Source organism: Camelus bactrianus, chromosome 13, assembly GCF_048773025.1.
Source record: "Camelus bactrianus isolate YW-2024 breed Bactrian camel chromosome 13, ASM4877302v1, whole genome shotgun sequence".
NCBI lineage: Eukaryota > Metazoa > Chordata > Mammalia > Artiodactyla > Camelidae > Camelus > Camelus bactrianus.
In genome coordinates this window covers 57,957,209-57,976,233 of record NC_133551.1, presented here as the reverse complement: position 1 = coordinate 57,976,233, position 19,025 = coordinate 57,957,209, and the positions used below count along the sequence as shown (strand labels likewise).

General features: G+C 36.5%; 1 protein-coding gene and 1 non-coding gene across 23 annotated transcripts in view; both read right to left on the bottom strand.

Moving 5' to 3' along the window:
• The window catches only part of PUM1 (pumilio RNA binding family member 1), a 117,464-nt gene that overhangs the window by 37,312 nt on the left and 61,127 nt on the right, over positions 1 to 19,025 (bottom strand). For 13 of the 22 annotated variants that reach the window (XM_045514667.2, XM_045514668.2, XM_045514669.2 and 10 more), the window contains 4 exons: positions 9,456 to 9,549; positions 7,850 to 7,966; positions 4,039 to 4,190; positions 242 to 380 (listed from right to left, as the gene is read on the bottom strand). In XM_045514667.2, the coding sequence (XP_045370623.2) occupies positions 242 to 380; positions 4,039 to 4,190; positions 7,850 to 7,966; positions 9,456 to 9,549 (502 nt within the window). The remainder of the gene's footprint in view (positions 1 to 241; positions 381 to 4,038; positions 4,191 to 7,849; positions 7,967 to 9,455; positions 9,550 to 19,025) is intronic. The other 9 variants (XM_010952199.3, XM_045514675.2, XM_045514670.2 and 6 more) reach the window with 2 other exon arrangements.
• Positions 50 to 126, bottom strand: LOC123616071 (small nucleolar RNA SNORD103/SNORD85). The gene has a single exon (XR_006723928.1). It is a non-coding gene; the product is annotated as a small nucleolar RNA SNORD103/SNORD85 (small nucleolar RNA).

The window sequence follows — 19,025 nt, the reverse complement described above, 5'->3', positions numbered from 1 at the left end:
GGCCAAGACATGTGTGGAAGTTCACATATCTCCAACATGTAAGATTAAGACTGGCTCAGAACACCAAGTGCTCTCATCAACGAACTATGGTCTAAGTGAGGGCAAGTGTATGTCATCCTTGCCAGTCCCCAAACCATACCAAGCCTAGCAAGCCGAAAGTACCACCCATTTTCCTCTGAATCTCCCCATAAAAACAGACTTTTTCTTTCTCAATGTATTAGGAAAAACAATGCAGCCTCACCTGGCATGCCTGCAGCCAGTCCTTGTCCAAAAGCAAGGGCAGAATTCACTGCTGCAGCTGCCACTAGTGGATCTGTTTGCTGTCCCTGCTGGTTCTGATTTGGGGTCAAAGGACGCTGGCTGGCTCCTCCACGGAGAACCTAGGAGATAGAAATATATCAACTACTTTCTTTTCATTGGAAATAGTTAAGACCCACCCACATGCTTAAGTTGGATCAACTTTAAAAACTGATGGTTGTAAACCATTTTTCCGATAATGGTTTTATATGGCATGGCTGTTAAGATTTTTAAAAAAAGACAGTAACATTACATACAGTGAAATTTTGTTCTACCATCCTTAGTTCAAACATACATGTTTATAAGCAGCCAAAAGCATATAAAGTGAAGATTCATTCAATAATCAAATATTTAATGCCTAACATCTGGCTGGCACTGAGGATAAAGCAATGAACAAGACAAAGTTCCTGCCGCTTGGAGCTTTTACGTCAATGAAATGAGACAGACAGTAACTCTGTAATAATGTCAGTGCTCTGACATAAAGGGGGTAAAAAAAAAAAGGGTACGATGGAGTAGGGAGGTGTTTAGAAAGGATAAGGAGGATTAATTTACCCACATAATTAAGTTACAATATCTGTGTCAAAACACACACACAGCCATATTTTCTTTGTGAAATATGAAAGTATTTTCTCTACTCCATAGCACTATTCCCATTCATCAGGGCCCAAATGGCCCCAAATGAGATCAACAGATTTGACCCAACTGTTTCTATTTCTTTTGTCATAAATTTCACAAACACACAGCAATCCAAATGGAGATGAGTATGAGTCAAGAATACAAACATTTCAGTACAGAATATCAGTTCTGCAACTGTGATAAAGGATCTACTTTTTATTAATGAAACGTAGGTATTAAGATGCTGGTAATCTTTCTTATTCTGAATGCTCTGAAAAATCTATTCCACAAGATCTGTATACTCTAGCAAGTAAAAAATGCAAAACCCACAGACCAAGGCTAAAATTACCAAAGTTTATGCATTTTGCAATGTTTTCAAAGGCAAAGTTCCTATCAGATCATTTTCACTATCACTCTGCTACTTACAAAAGTTTCACTTGTAATCAAGAACCTGTCTACTGATTATTTCTGGTACCATTCGGTAAAAAATGTAACAGAGAAACACCACTAACAATCAAATACTTATTAAAGGAGTGTTTAAGGTGAACAACACTGTATGTACTGGCAAGAAGAGATATGCAGACAATTTACCCAGAGTTACTTGTTTCTTTAGCTGTAAAAGTAGTGAGAGTAACAGCTGACCTTGCAGATTTGTTGGAAGTATTAGAATCAATGTCTGCAAGGCACAATATCTAGTACCCAGGAGATACTCAATAACCAATAACTAATTACTATCAAAATACCAGGCAATTTATTTCTGCTTGTGACCTAAAGAATTTAAGAGACTTTATAAGAGAAGCAGTGCATCCTCTATACAGATAAAAGAAGGGAGGCTGCCCAGGTGAGAGTTTGAGCCAAGACTTAGAAGATGACTAACCAATAATCCAAGAGCTCTCACTCTAGGAAAAGTAAACAGTATGTACAAAGATACGGCCAATACTTATGGTTCAAAAACTAATAAAACATCAGTGAAAATATTCTTCTTGTAGGGCATAATGAATTAGGCTTATGTTTGGTTAGGAGTTGTGTGAAAGGTCAAAGGACAGGAAAATGGACAAGATGCCTTTAGAAAGGGGTAGTCTAGACTATTGAGTCCTATTTTATAATGAGGAGAGTAATGTGTTTTCTTTTTTTCTCCTCTCTAGAAATCTGTGTCACCCTTGATGATAAGTCAAAATCCTTAAGTCAGTAGTAAATACACACATTCTAATTTCATAAATAAATGTCAAGCCTGAATTTTACAAAATACATGAAATTTCACAAGTAATATTTTACATCTAATAAAATCAACAAAAATGACTGAATATCTACTTGTAAAACACTATCCTAGGACTTACTACCTATCTTCACGATGCAAAAGGTGTTAAACTGAAATTTCTTTTCAAAGGTACTGATTTAAACACAGCATGTGAAATCTACCAATACTTAATAAGCAAGTAGATACTTAATGGAGATATTTTAATAGCCATCCATCCTTTTATAGTTCACCATGCTTGGTAGAATGATTATCTACAGAGTCTCCCCCAATCTAGAAAGTTCAGAAGCCATTCTAAACTCCTCTCTCTCAAAATGCAACATCCAACACCAAATCACTACCAAGTTGAACACCTATGCTTGGCCACGGTCAGTAAGAATCCACTCATTAATTATAGACAACATATAATGTATTATATTATATAATTATATATTATATTATAGACAACATATAATCTATTTATCACAATTAAAATAAGTAAATGAAATTATATATAGAACACTTAGTTTTAAACAAAAAGCCTTCAATAAAAAGTACTTATTACTATTTTTCTCATTCAGTCTATTATAGCTAAGTTTAAAGCATGGCAATCACTTCAGTCTTCCAATCCATGATTTGGCAGCCATTTAAACACAAAGATCATCATTTGATAAAACACCAACTATCCACAAAGAGTAGCTATTAAGAAATTTATTAATAGGGATCACCCATTCTGCCAACAAGTTATCTGCTAACTCCCTTATGTACCTGGCACTAGAACAGTATCTGCTGCAAAGAAAATCATCTATTAGCTTCGAAAAATTATCTCACTGTAGACATACTGACCCAGGATAAACTAGCTACAATTTCAAGACCTGTGTTTTACCTATGATTTTGTGTAATCTAAAAGTAAACCTACACTCTCTTAGTGAGACTAATAAAAAGCAAAGGAATTCTTGTTTGGACCGTATCATATGTACATATATAAGCACAGTGTTTTTCCTCAAAAGACAGCTTTAATTTGACATGCATAGCAAAAGCTCAAATGCTCATTTTATTTGCTTGAAAAAAATTCTGTTTCTAGGAATTTATTCCATGGAAATAATCACAGACTTATGCAAAGGATATTTATCAGTATTATTTATAACACCAAAATACTGCTAAGTTATAAATACAGATAAAACTCAGCAACAGTTACATAAATATACTTAAGACTAGTCAAAATAAAGTATGAGATACTCCTTGACAGATTTAAAGTCAGCTAAAAAATGTTATTTAAAAACACTAAATAACATGGAAGATTGTAACAACAGGATGCAAAGCCATGTGGACAACATACTCCCAATTTTATAAGAAATTAATTAAATAGTATGTCTAGAATATTTTTCTCCAAGTAATTCAATTCACCACAGTTTTCAGGATTAAATAGGTGTTATTCTAGTAAGCAAGAGAAAAAATGGCTTCTTTAATATAAAAAAACATACTTAGTTTTGCAATTAACTGTCCTTTCTCAACCCAAAAAGCTCTTATAAGTTAAAAAAGAGATAACAGGTTTAAGATTTAAGATCCAACAAACATTGTAAAGACACAATCTGAAGAACTAGTACCTCCCCCTTGGTGGCAAGCTACTTAGCCAGCCAGATGTGACCTAAGAATGGTGCTTAGAAGGTAACTAGAGTATCACAGACTCAGACCTAACTATGCTTTACTGAATGCCTTTTATGTATCAGGTCCTTGGTCAGTGTACCTAGATGAGATCATGGTAGTTTTCCTTCTAACTCAGATAACACACAGGAGGGAACTCACCCATTCACCACTGACAGTTTTCTGTACGGCAGAACATCACCTTTTAATTATAGACAGTAACTAACATTCACACTTGGGTAGGTTACCTGCTGCTGCCCTTGCTGAGCCTGTGGGGTGGTCTGCTGATTAGCAGAATTTGTCGCTGCGGCGGCAGCGGCAGCTTGCTGCTGGAAAAGGCTGGCAGGGTAGACTCCCCAGGGAGTAACTCCATAATACTGGTGAGGGACCACAGCCGGGCCTAAAAATAGCAAGGGAAAGGGAAGGAAAGTTTAGACTAGGAAGAATCATCTCAGTTTCCAAAGACAACATCTGGCTCAGCGGACACTATTGTAAAATATTAACTTAAGAATATACTGATTCATTCTAGCTAATCATGAATTCTGTTTTAAAAAACAGAAACTGTTATACGTGATCCCTACACCAAAGTCTTCTAACGTCAGTAATAAACCCCAGGCCTAGAGGAAGAAGCCAGTGAGGGACAAAGCACTGGAGACAGTGAGAGGGAAGCTGGAAGGGAGCACTGCAAAAACAGATGGGGAACTGGACTTGGTCAAGAAGAAGGCAAAGGCATGTTTTTCCCCTAAGAAAGAATATAGGACAGATATAGACAAAGTTTGTCGTTAGAAGGGAAATGAGTGGAAAGTTTGTGTGCATAACATGATGGAACAGAACAAAAGATTAAGTTGTGCCCTGCTTTCAGGGGTAAGGATGGTATCTGAGGTGACTGATAGGGACAGGAATCTCAGTGCTTCATTAGTTCCAGAAGCATGAAAATCCGTCAGTATGACAAAAAAGCCCAGACACGCCACTGAACTTGCACTGCTCTAATTCTAAGAGGCTTGGTTTCCCTGTTTCTATTTTTAATGTCACAAAAAAGCATTCAACACAACTACATTCAGACACTGATTCACGAAATTTTAAATTTAAGTCAAAGTTGAAAACAAATAGAAATAAAAAATATAACACCCTGACTTCTTCCATACCTGAATATCCTAGACAAAACTAAGCATTCCGTATAAATCTAAATGATCTATTCACCTTCTCCAGCAATAAGCTACAGCTGCAGTCTTCACCAAACAGAAGAGGCAACAGAGAGGTAACAGAGCTATGCAGACAGCAACCTGGGTGTGGCAGAATTCTAAACCAAAGAATTTTCTGAAGCTGATGACAAGAAACACCAAAGCTGCATATTTGGCATCCAAGACAAGAGCTCAGAGCCATTTCCTCACATCTGCTGAAACACATCTCCAATAACTTTCTTAGTTAAAGCACAGAGTTTCAAATATTTGGAGCTTGTTTAAACAATAACCACACTTTTCAGTGAAGTTCCATAGAGCTGTTTCAAATATATCCATTCTGACATAGTAGCCAATCCTGTAGAAATATATATTTCATTTTATCAAAATAAATTGGTACATGCTTTTTATTTCCCCATTTAAGTTTCCAAAACACAAATAAGCCAAATTGAATCACTGTCCGATACTGTTCTGACACTTCAAACTTACTATTTTCTGTACCTGTGGGCTCAGCTAAGTTCAAGAAGCTCTATTTATAAAGGTGCCTTCTATGAAACACAGTGCAAAATGGTGCAAAACGAAGGTGCTGCTTAGAAAAGCTATGTTACAATATGAGCTATTTTTAAATAATAAGCAAATGGGTTAAAAAGTTTTAAACCTGTCGGCAACCAAATACTCTAAAAACCGTACCTCCAAGTTGAAGAGAGTGGTGTGCCCCTGAACTCAGCTGACTAGTGTTTATATGAAGTGAGTGGTCTTGGGCAGATAAAGAAAAAAATCAAAAAGAACACAACCGAGTGAAGATTCTACCTGTGCCTTAAGTTTCCTCACCTGCAAAACAGGGATGTTAAGAGTATTGCCACATCTATTGTGAAAGGCTGGGTTGCAACCCACAATGATAGTCTCAAGGCTTCCCCAAGAACCAACAAAGCAAACCCCTACTATGCACAGACAGCTGTTACCATAAACATCTGTACTATCCTTTAAATTTTCTCATCTGGCATTTCTACTACTTTCCTAAGTCATGTGACTCATGCCTGAGTTAAGGAAAACAGCCCAGGTTGCATCAGTAATTGGGCTTGGCTCCTCAGGATGCCAGCTTCAATTCCTGTGTGATTAACACTCCATAAAAATATGCAGTTTCACCGTTTGGTTAGTTATTTCTGGTTCTGTGTGAAAGCACTTAAGTCATTTTCAGTCTGGCTCAACTGATGAGTACAAAAAGCAAGATTCTCATCACCAAACTATGATTTCAGCAAGGACAAGTGTGTCATCCCTAAGACTAGTTCCTTGTTTCAAATAACACATAGTAAGTGAGTAGAGGAAAGAAAGTACAGAGAAGACAATTCAAGGTAACAAAGACACTGTGTACTACAGTGAAGTGCATGCATGGGCTCTGAGTTAGATCTGGCTCAAACCCCAATGCTACATTTAAATTGTGTGACCTCAAACAAGACAGCTTTCTGAGCTCCAAATTCCTAATCTGAAAAGTCATCTTCCAACAACCCATATGAAAAGTAAAGCACTCACTGGCAAATAGTTAATGAAGGGTTCAATAAATATTAGTGGTGGTTAGCAAAGATTCCATTTTCCCTAAAGGCAACAGGGGGAAAGAAATTATACTACATATGCCATACCCATCACAACCCATGACAAAATGTGAACAATTCTAAAGAACAACAGGAAATTCTATACAGCATTTGATTTCATAATTGCAAACCACATGCTATACAGAAAGAAACTAAAACTTACAATAATACTTAGTCATGATTAACTTGACTGAGAGAGATGTCTCCAAAGAATATTTACCCTGGAGACAGTAAGACTGTCCTAACACTGAATTCAGTCTGCCATATATGTATGACCCCGCTACGTTGACAGCAACTGTGCCACAGAGTCAAATGACAAAAGTGCTGCCTTTGAAAAAGTCTAGTCTCAAGGGGAGAAAGAAAACACTCCTGTATACATCCACAAGCAAAGAAATACAAAGTGATGATAAATAATAGAGAATAGGGAAGGGTTAGCAAAGGAAGGCTTTCTAGAGATGACAATACCAGATAAGGAGCTTCCCAAGCAAAGAATGGAAAAAGATTTTACCCCAGAGGATTAAGGAGATCATAATGTCCAAAGACACAGAAGTTTAGTACTGCTAGCACAAATGGTATGAGCCAGTGGTAGCCAATTTGAAGGAGGAGAAAGTGGTGCCCAAGTAGACATCCATATAGACATGGAGAGATCCTTATACATAGGTCATCTCAGTCCTCACTAATCCTCAGAATGCCATGGCAGCTCCTAAGAAATACTGATTCCAAAGAACAACCCACCACCCCCACCTCTAACAAGTAGTCTGGAATGACCAGCCATATCTGACAATAACTGCAGTGTGCTTTATCAGGGTAGAGAAGACAGAAACCAATGAAGGGCTTAAATAGAAGGATGAGAGGGTAAGATCTGTATTTGAGAGTTTTCTTAAACAATTTAGGTGGGTGGAGGAGGGGGAGAAGAAAGGAAATTCGGAGTATGTAAGAGAACAGCTGCAAGAGTCTTGGTAAAGAATGTAAGGATCTGGACTACAGCAGACTAGAGGTAGTAGCAAGACCTGAGCAAGAGGAGAAAGTCCCAAAATATGTATGAGCAACTGGGGGGCTCAGTGGATCAAAAATATCCATACAGGGGTAAGCTGATTAATTTGCCTTTAACTATGCTCAAGTCTGAGGTGATAACTAAGCAGAGATATCTAGCTGGCAGGTAGATGGCCCTGGAAATCAGGAGAGAAATCTCCACTGGAGACATGGGATTCTGAAAGAGTACAAAGAATGCATGCCCATCAAAATGACTTTTTAGAAGGTGAGAAAATCCGTCATGCAGCAGAATGTCTCACCTAGTGTTGCTGCTGCAGCCAATCCAGCTGTGTAGGGGTCCGTCCCTGGGGGTGCAGCACTGATGATGTATGGATTGGGGACAAACGCAGCGGGAGCTAAACCTGCTGAAAACATACCTGTCAGTAAAAACAAACGACTAAAACTGCAACCCTACCAAACATCTACACAGTTTGGCTATTCATTGCTATAGGTGAGGAAAAAAAGAAAATGAAAGGATGAGTTGAGAGTAAAACGGAATTTTTAAAAGATAAAATAATCCCTATACTAACGTTTACAGCGACATTTATCTATCATCCTTTTTAACCTTTGCTAAAAAGTTACAATTAAAACTGCTATGCAGTTTTAAATTCAGCACAATTTCTAAAAGACTATCAAAATTATAACAGGCTAAAATAAGGCAATTTAAAAGACTATCATGGGATGGAAGGATGGGTTTATTTTCATTTAAACAATTTTCCAGTTTTCCTCAAAGAAAATGTATGAGTATTTATAGACTACTATCTACATCTATAAATTAAACCAGACCCTTTATGCCTAAACTTAATAGAGAAGATCCTTTGACAACACAGGGGTTAGGGGCACTGACCCACACACAACCGAAAATTTCGTGTATAACTTTATGGTGGGCCCTCTGTAGTCACAGTTCCACATCAACAATTTAACCAAGGACCGTGTGGTACTGTAGTACATATTTACAGGAGGAAAAAAAAATCCATGTACAAGTGGACCTGTGCAGTTCAAACGTATGATGTTCAAGGGTCAACCGTATATCTAGGCTGGCAACAAGTCTTTCTTCCAGAGCATACCACACTCCATGACTAGTGATCTACTATCTGTTCAATCATGTCATTTTGACACAAAATTTTTTTTCTATTTGTACTTGTTTACACTTACAGCCATTTGTTTCAAAGAGACTCGAAAAGAGTCTGGAGGGAAAGGTATAGGTAATAAGACAAAAACACGTATATTAAAAAATTATTAAGAATGATAGGAAAAAGGCAAAGCTACTTTAAAAGCCAGTAATTATCTGAGAATACTTTTTAAAATTTTCAATACGTGCTACTTGGAAAATAGGTTTACAGGTACTACTTGCTACTTAATAAGACGTAAAGTTGATTTATCTATAGTCTATACAATCCCAACAAGGACAAAACTGCTGTTATTTAACTGAGTTCACCCACCCTGCCAACAGAGCTTATGCTAGCCACTGCTGTAGTAAATATCTGAAATCCTGAAACTAAGAGATCTTCTTGATTTGCACCTCTTGGGGAGTGATGGAAGTGTTAGGTATCTTCATTGTGGTGGTGGTTTCATAGCTGTATACATCTATCAAAATTCATCAAATTGTACATCTGAAATATGTGTAGTTTAGTGTACAGAAATTATACAACAGTTGTTTTTAAAAAAAAAAAAAAAAGAAAAGAAAAGAAATCTTCCGGGTTGAGGTCTAGAAGACATGTCAAAAATGAAAAACACAGAGAAAGACAACTGGACGAGAGTGTCTGGACTTTGATAATCAGTATGTACTACTGGGTTTCACGGGAGCCATCTCTCCTAAAATGGGGGCCATACTCAGAAGGGAGCTACACAGGCTTAAGGACTTACCGATGTGGGGCTGATGAGCGGCTGCCAGTGCATACTGCTGCTGCTGAGCGGCTGTCAACTGCTGGACAGCAAGGGCGTTAGGTCTTTGGAACAGCTGAGGGAAGAAAAAGATAGGATTAACTAAAGTTAGAGAAACTGGTCTCAGGAAATCATTTTAAAACCACTTTGAATAAAAATTTCTATAAACTCTTGTTTAGATATGACACTTTAAATAAAAATGCTCTCATGCTCCATCCCATTCTCATGGCATCTATGATGCTTCTTAGTTCCATTTTCCCTCTTTCTTTACCTCAATTCTGTGCACCCAGTTCCCATGTGCTGACTACTTCACAGATTAAGTGACCCCTGAACCACAAACATATATACAAATGCCCTAAAGGTTGTCTGAAGGTCTGAAGGTCCTGCCTGATCCAGGGCACACTTAAAAACTAAACAAATGTACTACAAACCACTTAACACGGTGCACCTTGTGCTGTTATCTCCCATCTGTTCTTCTGAGACCCCCTCCCACTAACACTCTGAATTAATCCTCGCCTACTCACATTCTGGACAGGAAAATGAAGAGTATTCATTTCAACCTCTTACTGGGGATACGATATTGGATACCCTCCTCAACTAGTGGCTTATCATAATGGGCAAACTGGACAACTGTGCCGTTTTAGGGGGCTCCCGAGTTTCCAAGAATACCAAATCTTTTATATATAAGAAATAAACCAACATAAGTATAGCTGCTACTAACTAAACTTGGATTATGAGCTCAGACGTAGCACACTGCTTAGTTTCCAAGAAAAGGAAAAGAGTTCAAAGACCTTGACAATAAAAATATTCCAAGATTCTCTCCTCTTACAAAGCCATTCACTCATTCACCTACAAATATTTATTAAACAAAACCTACTAGGCACTGTGCAAGAACTAGGGAAACAACACTGAACAACATGTAAATTCATACATACATTTTAGTATGAATAGTATTGGTACTAAGAAGGGGGGATACCTGATTTGGGGTTGCCCTGATGTGCCTCCTTTAAAGGAGTCATACTGAAGACTACTTTATTCATTGAAATCAGCTTGAGAGAATTAACTAATGGAGCCTCCCCAAGAAAAGACCTTCAACCTACACACTCTTTCTACAGGACTTTTCGACAACTTGACAAACATCACTGGATGATATATAACAGACACCATGAATCTTGAATTACAGATGTCCTCATAAAGAGACCTGATAAGGAGATAATGTCATTCTGACGACCAAGCTTAATTATTGTCACAACTTAATGTTTCCCTAGGTGGTGGACATTATTACATGATTTGGCTACTTCTGTGCCTCAAATATGAGTAGAGTGATTTTAAATTAAAAAAAAAAAAGGTGACTATCTTGAACATACTGGCCAACTTCATCTGTTACCTCTCTATATATTCATCTTTTTAAAAACCAAAGTAAAATAAGTCTTTGCTTTCACAATATGAATGTCAAAAGTAAACATATAGTATATATTTCAAAAATACTTTTTAAAACTTTTATTTTCAAATGCTAAAGAAAAGCTCCACTATGATGCTGGTAAAAAGACAGTGCTACTTTATAAGCATTGAATAAATATCAAGGGTTCAAAAGAAATACAGGAATCTATTGACAAAAATACCAAACAACTGATCACGCCAGGAAGGGAGTTAACCAGTATTATTCGGTAAACTATGACCTTGTGATTTTTGGCAAACTAGTTTCACATTTCTGTTTCACCTAAAGGACAGTGTCTTGTGGTGTTCCTACCAAGAGGAGGCAACCACCCAAGAGGGGCAACCAGGAGGCAGGAAACAAGTAAAATAATGGAAATTTGTTTTAAAAATTTTTCTAAGGCTGTAAAAATATCTCATATTTCACTAAATATCTACTGTCTCTTCAATGCATCTCTGGAATTTTCCTAGCCTAAAACCTTTTGAAATCTCAGACACTGCTCACACTAGTCTCTTCCCTCTACCCTTTGCCCCTGCTGCAAACAAAATAACTCATTTCATTCACAAACATATTCTGAGCACCTGTTATTATCTAGGTGCTGTGACATGAAGCTAGGGAAATAAAGATAGTGGAATAAAGACAGTATGATAACTCTTAAGGTTATCTCAATTTATTAACCAAAAACAGTACTCCAATAGCACTCCATATGACTTATCCTCACTTCATATGTTTTTAACATTACAGTAACATTATATAGGTATGTACTGTATCTGTAAATATATATATAAATACAGTGTGTGTGAATGAAAGTAATCATTCTGCAAAACATTAGTTCACTGTTCTTAACACTTTTAGAGCAGGGACTACTACTTTTAACCAAAAACATATAAGCCAAACAAGTTTCCATATATCCTGTGTTTGACAGTTCATTAACAGCTCAATGATTATGACGAACAGAGAAGGAATTATTTTCAGTGCATTTTGCAGTAAACATGAACATTAAGTAAATTATGCATCTACAGCAGGCAGATTTGATTACAGCATACATTACAGCAATTCTGACACATTCTCTTTAAATAAATGACCCAATATTAACTGGTAACACAGGGTATTCACAACAAAACTGGGTAATTGGCAAGTGACGGATTCCAAAGAAGCCTGAAAACTCATACAAATGTCATCTACTGCGCAAAGCAATGAGCTCTGCTAACATTTTCATGATTTTCACAGAGCAAGCCAATAATAACTGAGAAACACAATACTGTGAGATTTGAGGGAAATGTTTATTTTAAGGTCAGTATAATGATAAATATGCCACAATTTACTGCAATTTGTTTGGGTGGAATTCGTAAGTTGTTTAAGAAACTGAATGCAAGAGAAAATATACCAACTATTTCAAGCTTATCAAGGTTCCTAAAAAGAAATACTGAAGGCATAATTTGAGAACCATACAAGCAAGCTGGTTCAACTCCCTTCTCTGTCACTATATGACCTTACAAAAGATATTATGGAGGGTTTACATTCCAGAAATGAATCTGGGCAGTCAAAAACACCCAACATGATGACTGGCATACAACTGGCACCTTATAAAAGACAGCTATTACATAATACTATTGCTATCAGTAATAATTATTGGCATAATACCACTGTTGTTGAATTTTCAGAATCTGGACAAGACTAACCTTTCCCCAAAATATACTGCTAGCCCTGGCTTCTTACCAGTTTAAGTCAATACACATAGTGGAGGGGGGATAAGAGCTCAGACTCTGGGGCTAGAAGACCTGGATTCACATCTCAGCTCCACCAATGACTTTGTGCATGACACTGCACAGGAGACTCTGTGCCTCAGCCCCCTCCTCTCTCTAACAGGGACAATAAGGATATGCCTAATGCATAAGGTTGTCGTAAGTATTAAAATCACTACACATTAAAGTACTTTCAAAAGTCCTTTATGTGTGATGTTCTTTCTAATGAATGAGGAGAGCACGCCCTCCCCCAAGACACAGCCTTTCTATGGGTCGCCTCGTACAGCTCCTCCCCCAGCAAGGCAGCCCAGGATGGAACACAGAAAGCAGAGGGCAAGACTTTGCTGAGTCAGTGTTGAAGTCAAAAATCCCACTGAGTTCATGAGCACCAAGAGCCTGCTGAGGTTACAAAGATAAGAGGGAGGGAAGAAAGACCTTTTTTGTTTTTGCTGTTGATGAGTACTTTTTAAAATATACACCATGTAGAAAAAACTTGAATTTGAAGGTGAGACAACTCCACACATCAAAGGGCTTTGTGTGTCTAGTACTAAGTCCAGAGGAAACAGCCAGGAGCTAGAAACCAAAAAAAAAAGATGTTTGCATAGCTTCTAGTATATGATCTTTAGTATGCCTCTTAGCTTCATGGTATCTTAGTTTTCTTATCTATAAAAATGTAATAGCTGCCCTACCTCATGGGGCTATTGTCAGAATTCACAGAGCCTTCAACACTAGCCTTTCAAACACTAAGGGTATTACATCAATAGTGGGACTATAAATTTTTAAGAAGAAATTACATCTTGAAATTAGTCCTCAGTACATGAAATTTATGAAACTCTGTTACTATCTGAAGCTTCTAGATCAAAGCCCATATTTTGACCAGTTTATCTGAACAACTGCAATGATCAACTAATAATTATAATTTAACATGCTGCCAAAATTTTTTTAATTCTTCATATTTCTCTAGCAGATGAAGACTGATTCCAAAATAAACGATTTCTAAATAAGTTGAGGAAAAACAAAATACACTCTTCTACCAAGTAAACTAGTATCTTTTCAGAAAACATCATATTGTAAAATTTCAGCAAAGTTAAATAACATGATAAGTTTCAACTGACCGAACTGCTAGGTAGTCAGCATTTTAACAGTGATTACACACATGGCACTGACAGAAAAATCCTCCTCTCATTTGTAAACTGAAAAGAAAACAAAGCATACTAAACACCTATATTAGGGGGGTGGGAAGGGATAGACTGGGAGTTCAAAATTTGTAGACATGGACAGGCATATGTAGAATAAACAAGATTGTATTGTATAGCACAGGAAAATATATACAAGATTTTGTGGTAGCTCACAGCGAAAAAAAATGTGACAATGAATGTATGTATGTTCATGTATAACTGAAAAATTGTGCTCTACACTGGAATTTGACACAACATCGTAAAATGATTATAACACAATTTAAAAAGTTTAAAACAAATAAACTCACATATTCAGATTTATGAATATGAAAAAGACTAACAAGACCCAATGTTGCCAAGGGTGAGGGGAAATGGACAACTGTCCTTACAGAGGACAGTTTGATACAGGAAACCAATTTTTAGGATATTAAGGAAATGATCACACAGGTGGAATAGTCTCAAGGATATTCATCAGAGCATTAAACAACAGAAGGGGGTGGAAACAAAGTCAATATTCATCAACGGGGCACCAGTCAAGTAAAATATGGTCACTTAGGTCTCAGTTTGGTTTTTCCTGTTTGTGTTATTTAGAACGGTAGCCACTAGTCACATGTAACTAATGAACACTTGAAATGTGGCTAGCTACACACCCAATTTCAAAGATACAATTATTTAAAAAGATGTTAAATATTACATTAATAATTTTTATTTTGATTTTCTGTTGAAATGATTTTTTATATATTAGGTTAAATAAAACATGATTAAAATTTTTTTTAGAAGTATATTAAAACTCTGCACACATTTGGCCTCAAGAATGACATTTAAATCACTACCACACTTTCAAATGCAATGCATGCCAACTTCCTCTCCCAACTGACTGGGGCTTTCAGAGTCTGTTTCTTTGTTAAAAATTCATGCTTAACAGGTTTGTTTTAGTGTATCAGTACCAAATTTTGTAAAACATGCCACATCATTAGGTTATTTTTTTAGACGAACTGAATCTTAAATAAAGAACATCAACAATTAACCAGATTAATCTACCTGATTACCAATGTAATCATGGCTTTGGTTTGTTTCATTGATTGTAACATAATGAAACCTAGTAATAATTTTCTAAAATATACTTAGATATAGATAACTGCATAGCTATTTATTAAAATAAAGACTGCTCAAGCATCATTGCACAAAATAGTATGAACACATTGTATGTGATCTGTTCACTGTGTTTTCCAGGATTAAAGAGAAGACAATGAGGGGAAAGTGATAAAAAAGGGAGATTATTCCAAGATATCAATAAGCATTTCAAAGTACCTTAAATTAGAGGTTCTTAACCCCAGGTCTTTGTACCTAGGACAGGTAAAATTATCTTTTTCATGAAATTTAGCATGTCCCTCAATAATTATTATCATACACAACAAACCACAGTAAAATTAGTGATACATTTGTGATTTAATCACCAGTAGAAATATGTATTTTCATGTTACTTTACGATTGCTAGACATCTCAAAACCTTGCTTATGCTCATTATGATAGCTAGTACAACTACTTCTGTTTCATGCACAAGATAAAGAAGCAAATACATATCAATAAATGTTAAATATTGTTACAGCTATTGTTATATAACTGGCTTCCTCTGTAATCCTATTCACACTGTACATTTTGAAACATTATTGTGAGAATCTAACTGCTAAGGGGTTCGCGGCACAAAAAAAAGAATCCCTGCTCTAAATACATCTTAGGTTAAGTTTATGATTAACAGTGACTAGAGAAGTAACCTAACTATCCAAGTCCCAAAGTATTTGTAAGTACAATTAGTTTGTAATGAACTAAATAAAAATTACCTTTTCTATGTTTTCAGGCTGCTATATATTATGTGTCTAAATATAAGACGATATTAAGAGTTATGAAATCAACTTACCACATGAAATGAAATGAAATGGGACACAAGAAGGAATTATTTATTTCATTAATTTCCAAATCAGATTCCCTCATAAAATCACAAAGCTACCCTACCATAAATTACAGCAAATAATTCAAAACAAAAATCCTCTGATGCTCATTTAAGAAAGCCGTGATAAAAGAGCAGAATATACAGAAAAATATGTACCACACTAGAACTTTGGTTCAATCCTTACAATCATTAATACTGTCTGTACTCAGGCATGGCTCTCAAGGCCTCTGTGACCTGGATTCAATAACCAAATGCACCTTTTCCCTCTCTCTGTGTATCTTCTACTCTTGTCAACCTATGACCATACCATGGGCATTTCCATCTCCATACCTCTGCTCTCTTTAATTCAGCAATATATATATATTCCACTCATCATTCAAGTTAGGTCTACGCAAACTTGGTCCTCATTGAGCCATCCCTCGGTCTGACAGCATCCCTGACCAACCAACTTAGTACTTAGTTCCTCAACAGTTCCATAACTGTTTCATGTATGACAGTCTTACGAACACTAGCTCTGTTCACTATGGACAAAACTTCAATTTCTTGGAAGGACACAAGAGTCAACAGTTAACTGATTGATATGGGTAAAAAGAATGTCTATAATTGCCACGAAACTGACACTCAGCACACACACACATAAAAAACTAAACCATGATTACTTTAAAAGTCATTACTTTTTAAATACTTTCACATGAAAAGTCATTACTTTTAAGAATGTTTTGTCACTGCCTATAAGGCAACACAGCAAAGTCAGTGAGACAACACTATCAGTGCAACCTCATAAGTCTTTTTTCAACCTCAACTACCACCTAGGGTAACTATTTATACATTATGTATTGAATACATGTTAATTTCTAATTTTAAGCCTTGTTTACTATTTCCTTCAGCTCAAGATCCACCTCTTCCATAAGTCCTTCCTTTCCCAAATAACAGAGTACACTCTCCCTTGTCTAAGGTTCCTAGGACATGGACATAAATGGTCTCATGACTTGTCTTCGAGTATCTCCTTGTACTATTTAAATGACCAATTGAGTCATAATAACTACACTGAGAGCCATGGGGTGGGGAGACACCATTTCATTCCTGAAAGATACATTTGGCTATAGGTGACAACAAAAAATGGGAACAGAAGGTTATATTCTGCATCTACAGATCTCTGATCTCCCTGAAGTTACCCACAAAATTAGGGTCAAAAGAATTGTATACGTTTTTCTAATGAGAGGACTATGGCTTTTGATCAGATGACAAGAGAGGGCTCTGACCCTAAAAAGGTTTAAACGTTGATTCAGGAGGTAAATTTCCTGGATATTATACAGGTCCAGTTATTTGTCTAAGAGGCACAATCTAGTGGGCTAGATCTAAAGGATTCACATATTAGAATACAGACAAGGCTTCAGAGTGGCCTCCAGACCTCTTAGAAGGCTAGTTTCAAGTTTTAGCTTTGGGAAGTATATTAAATACAGAAGATGTTCTAAGATGATAAAATGGGGATATGAAAAAGCTTCCCTGAAAACTTGATCCACTAAAGTAAAGCAGAGGACACAGAGGGATCAAGACCCAGGCCATACCCTCAGGGAGCTTACAATCTAGCAAGGACTATCAGACACGTAATCATAGCACAAAGTGTTATGAACATGTAAAGAACACCATATTAAGAACGTGGTGATTCCTTTTCTTAAGGGAAGCACAAAGCACTACAGAGTTCAAAGGAGACAGACATGACAACTTTTTGATTTGAAGATCAAGAAAGGTAACAGTACTGGAACTGTCTAAATTAGTAGAAATGGAAAGGAGAATAAAATGAAATAAAAAGCAAAAGGGTAAAAAATATTAGAAGGCTAAAAAATAAGAACAAACACCAATTTCCAGTATAGAAAGGATCCTTCCTTCTTAATAACTACTGGTTTCTATGCAGGAGCCTTTGGGAAATTAAGTCTTGAAGATACTTAGGAGTCTGGGGCCAATGGTCCCCAGGAATGCTATTACAGTACCCTGTACAAGAATGTGTATGACAATCTACTCAGAAGAGCAAGAATTATGAGCCCATGGGACAAAACAACATGATCACATCCTATGATGGTGGTGTATCAGTCTAACAACGCTCCTATATCGCAGCAACCAAGACATGCATGGAAAGCCAGAACCCAACAATAGTTTACCTTTCAAAATAATAATGTTAACTTCCCAAAACTGCTGAAATGGGATACATGGTGAAAGCACTCCAGGTTTTATAAATGTCACTGGGTGTTGCCTCTGATGTAACCATGTTTACTATTTGTAGATATGCAAAAGTACATTTCTGTTCAAGTTCTAATAATTACTCTCCTCTAAAATTGATAAAACTATTGTGAAACCAAAGATCAATAAAGCAAAAGAGAACCCTGGCTCTGATTATGAAGTAAAGAACAATTAGACAAAAGAGAATTCGATTTCTGTTCATAAGAGGCTGGAGACGAAAACTTCTTCAACAGCAAGCAGTTAGACTGGGTTAGATAGGGAATGCAAACTAACAACCAAAAATGGCTGGAGTTTAAGGCTGCTAGGGAAGTTTGGACCTAAGAGACAGAGTAAAAGAAAGAATTCAGATAAAACTTCCTGATGTAACTAGGTTAGAAGATCCTAAATAGGAACAGCCTACACTTCATATACCTCAATTTAGATAATTATCACATTTACATTCTAAGCTGGACAAGTTGAAGTCTACATACACAGTAACAGAGTGTCCCTATGTTTGCTGATATGACACAAAATATTTTTAAGTCTAGTATCTCCTCAGCACTTGAAGTAATGTCTGGCTTCACTCAAAACTGCTGTTTTGAGGATTCACTGTGAAATGAATGAACAGTGAAAGAAGACTACTTCCTATAAAGAACACAAAAAAGCGCAGGAAGTCAATTCTTATGGAGAGGTGGGTATATCTACTGGGAACTACAGGGAGAACAGTGGACACTTTTAGATTACTCTCTCCGGGAAAAAGAGTTTGTTAATGAAACCTCATATATCCACCTGATATGATCACAGAGTATGCATATCACATTAATCTCTTTAAAGGGATTTGTTTCTGTAAATTTCATGTGGTTAACTTTATTATCCAGTTATCTATCAACTGAAATTCATTTAACATCAGCCGTTTATGACAACAACTAGAGATAGTATGGTATAACTGATCTACAAAGACCTAAGTCAACTTCTCCCATAGACATATTAATTCTAAACTTCAAAATGAGATTTTAACCTTTCAAA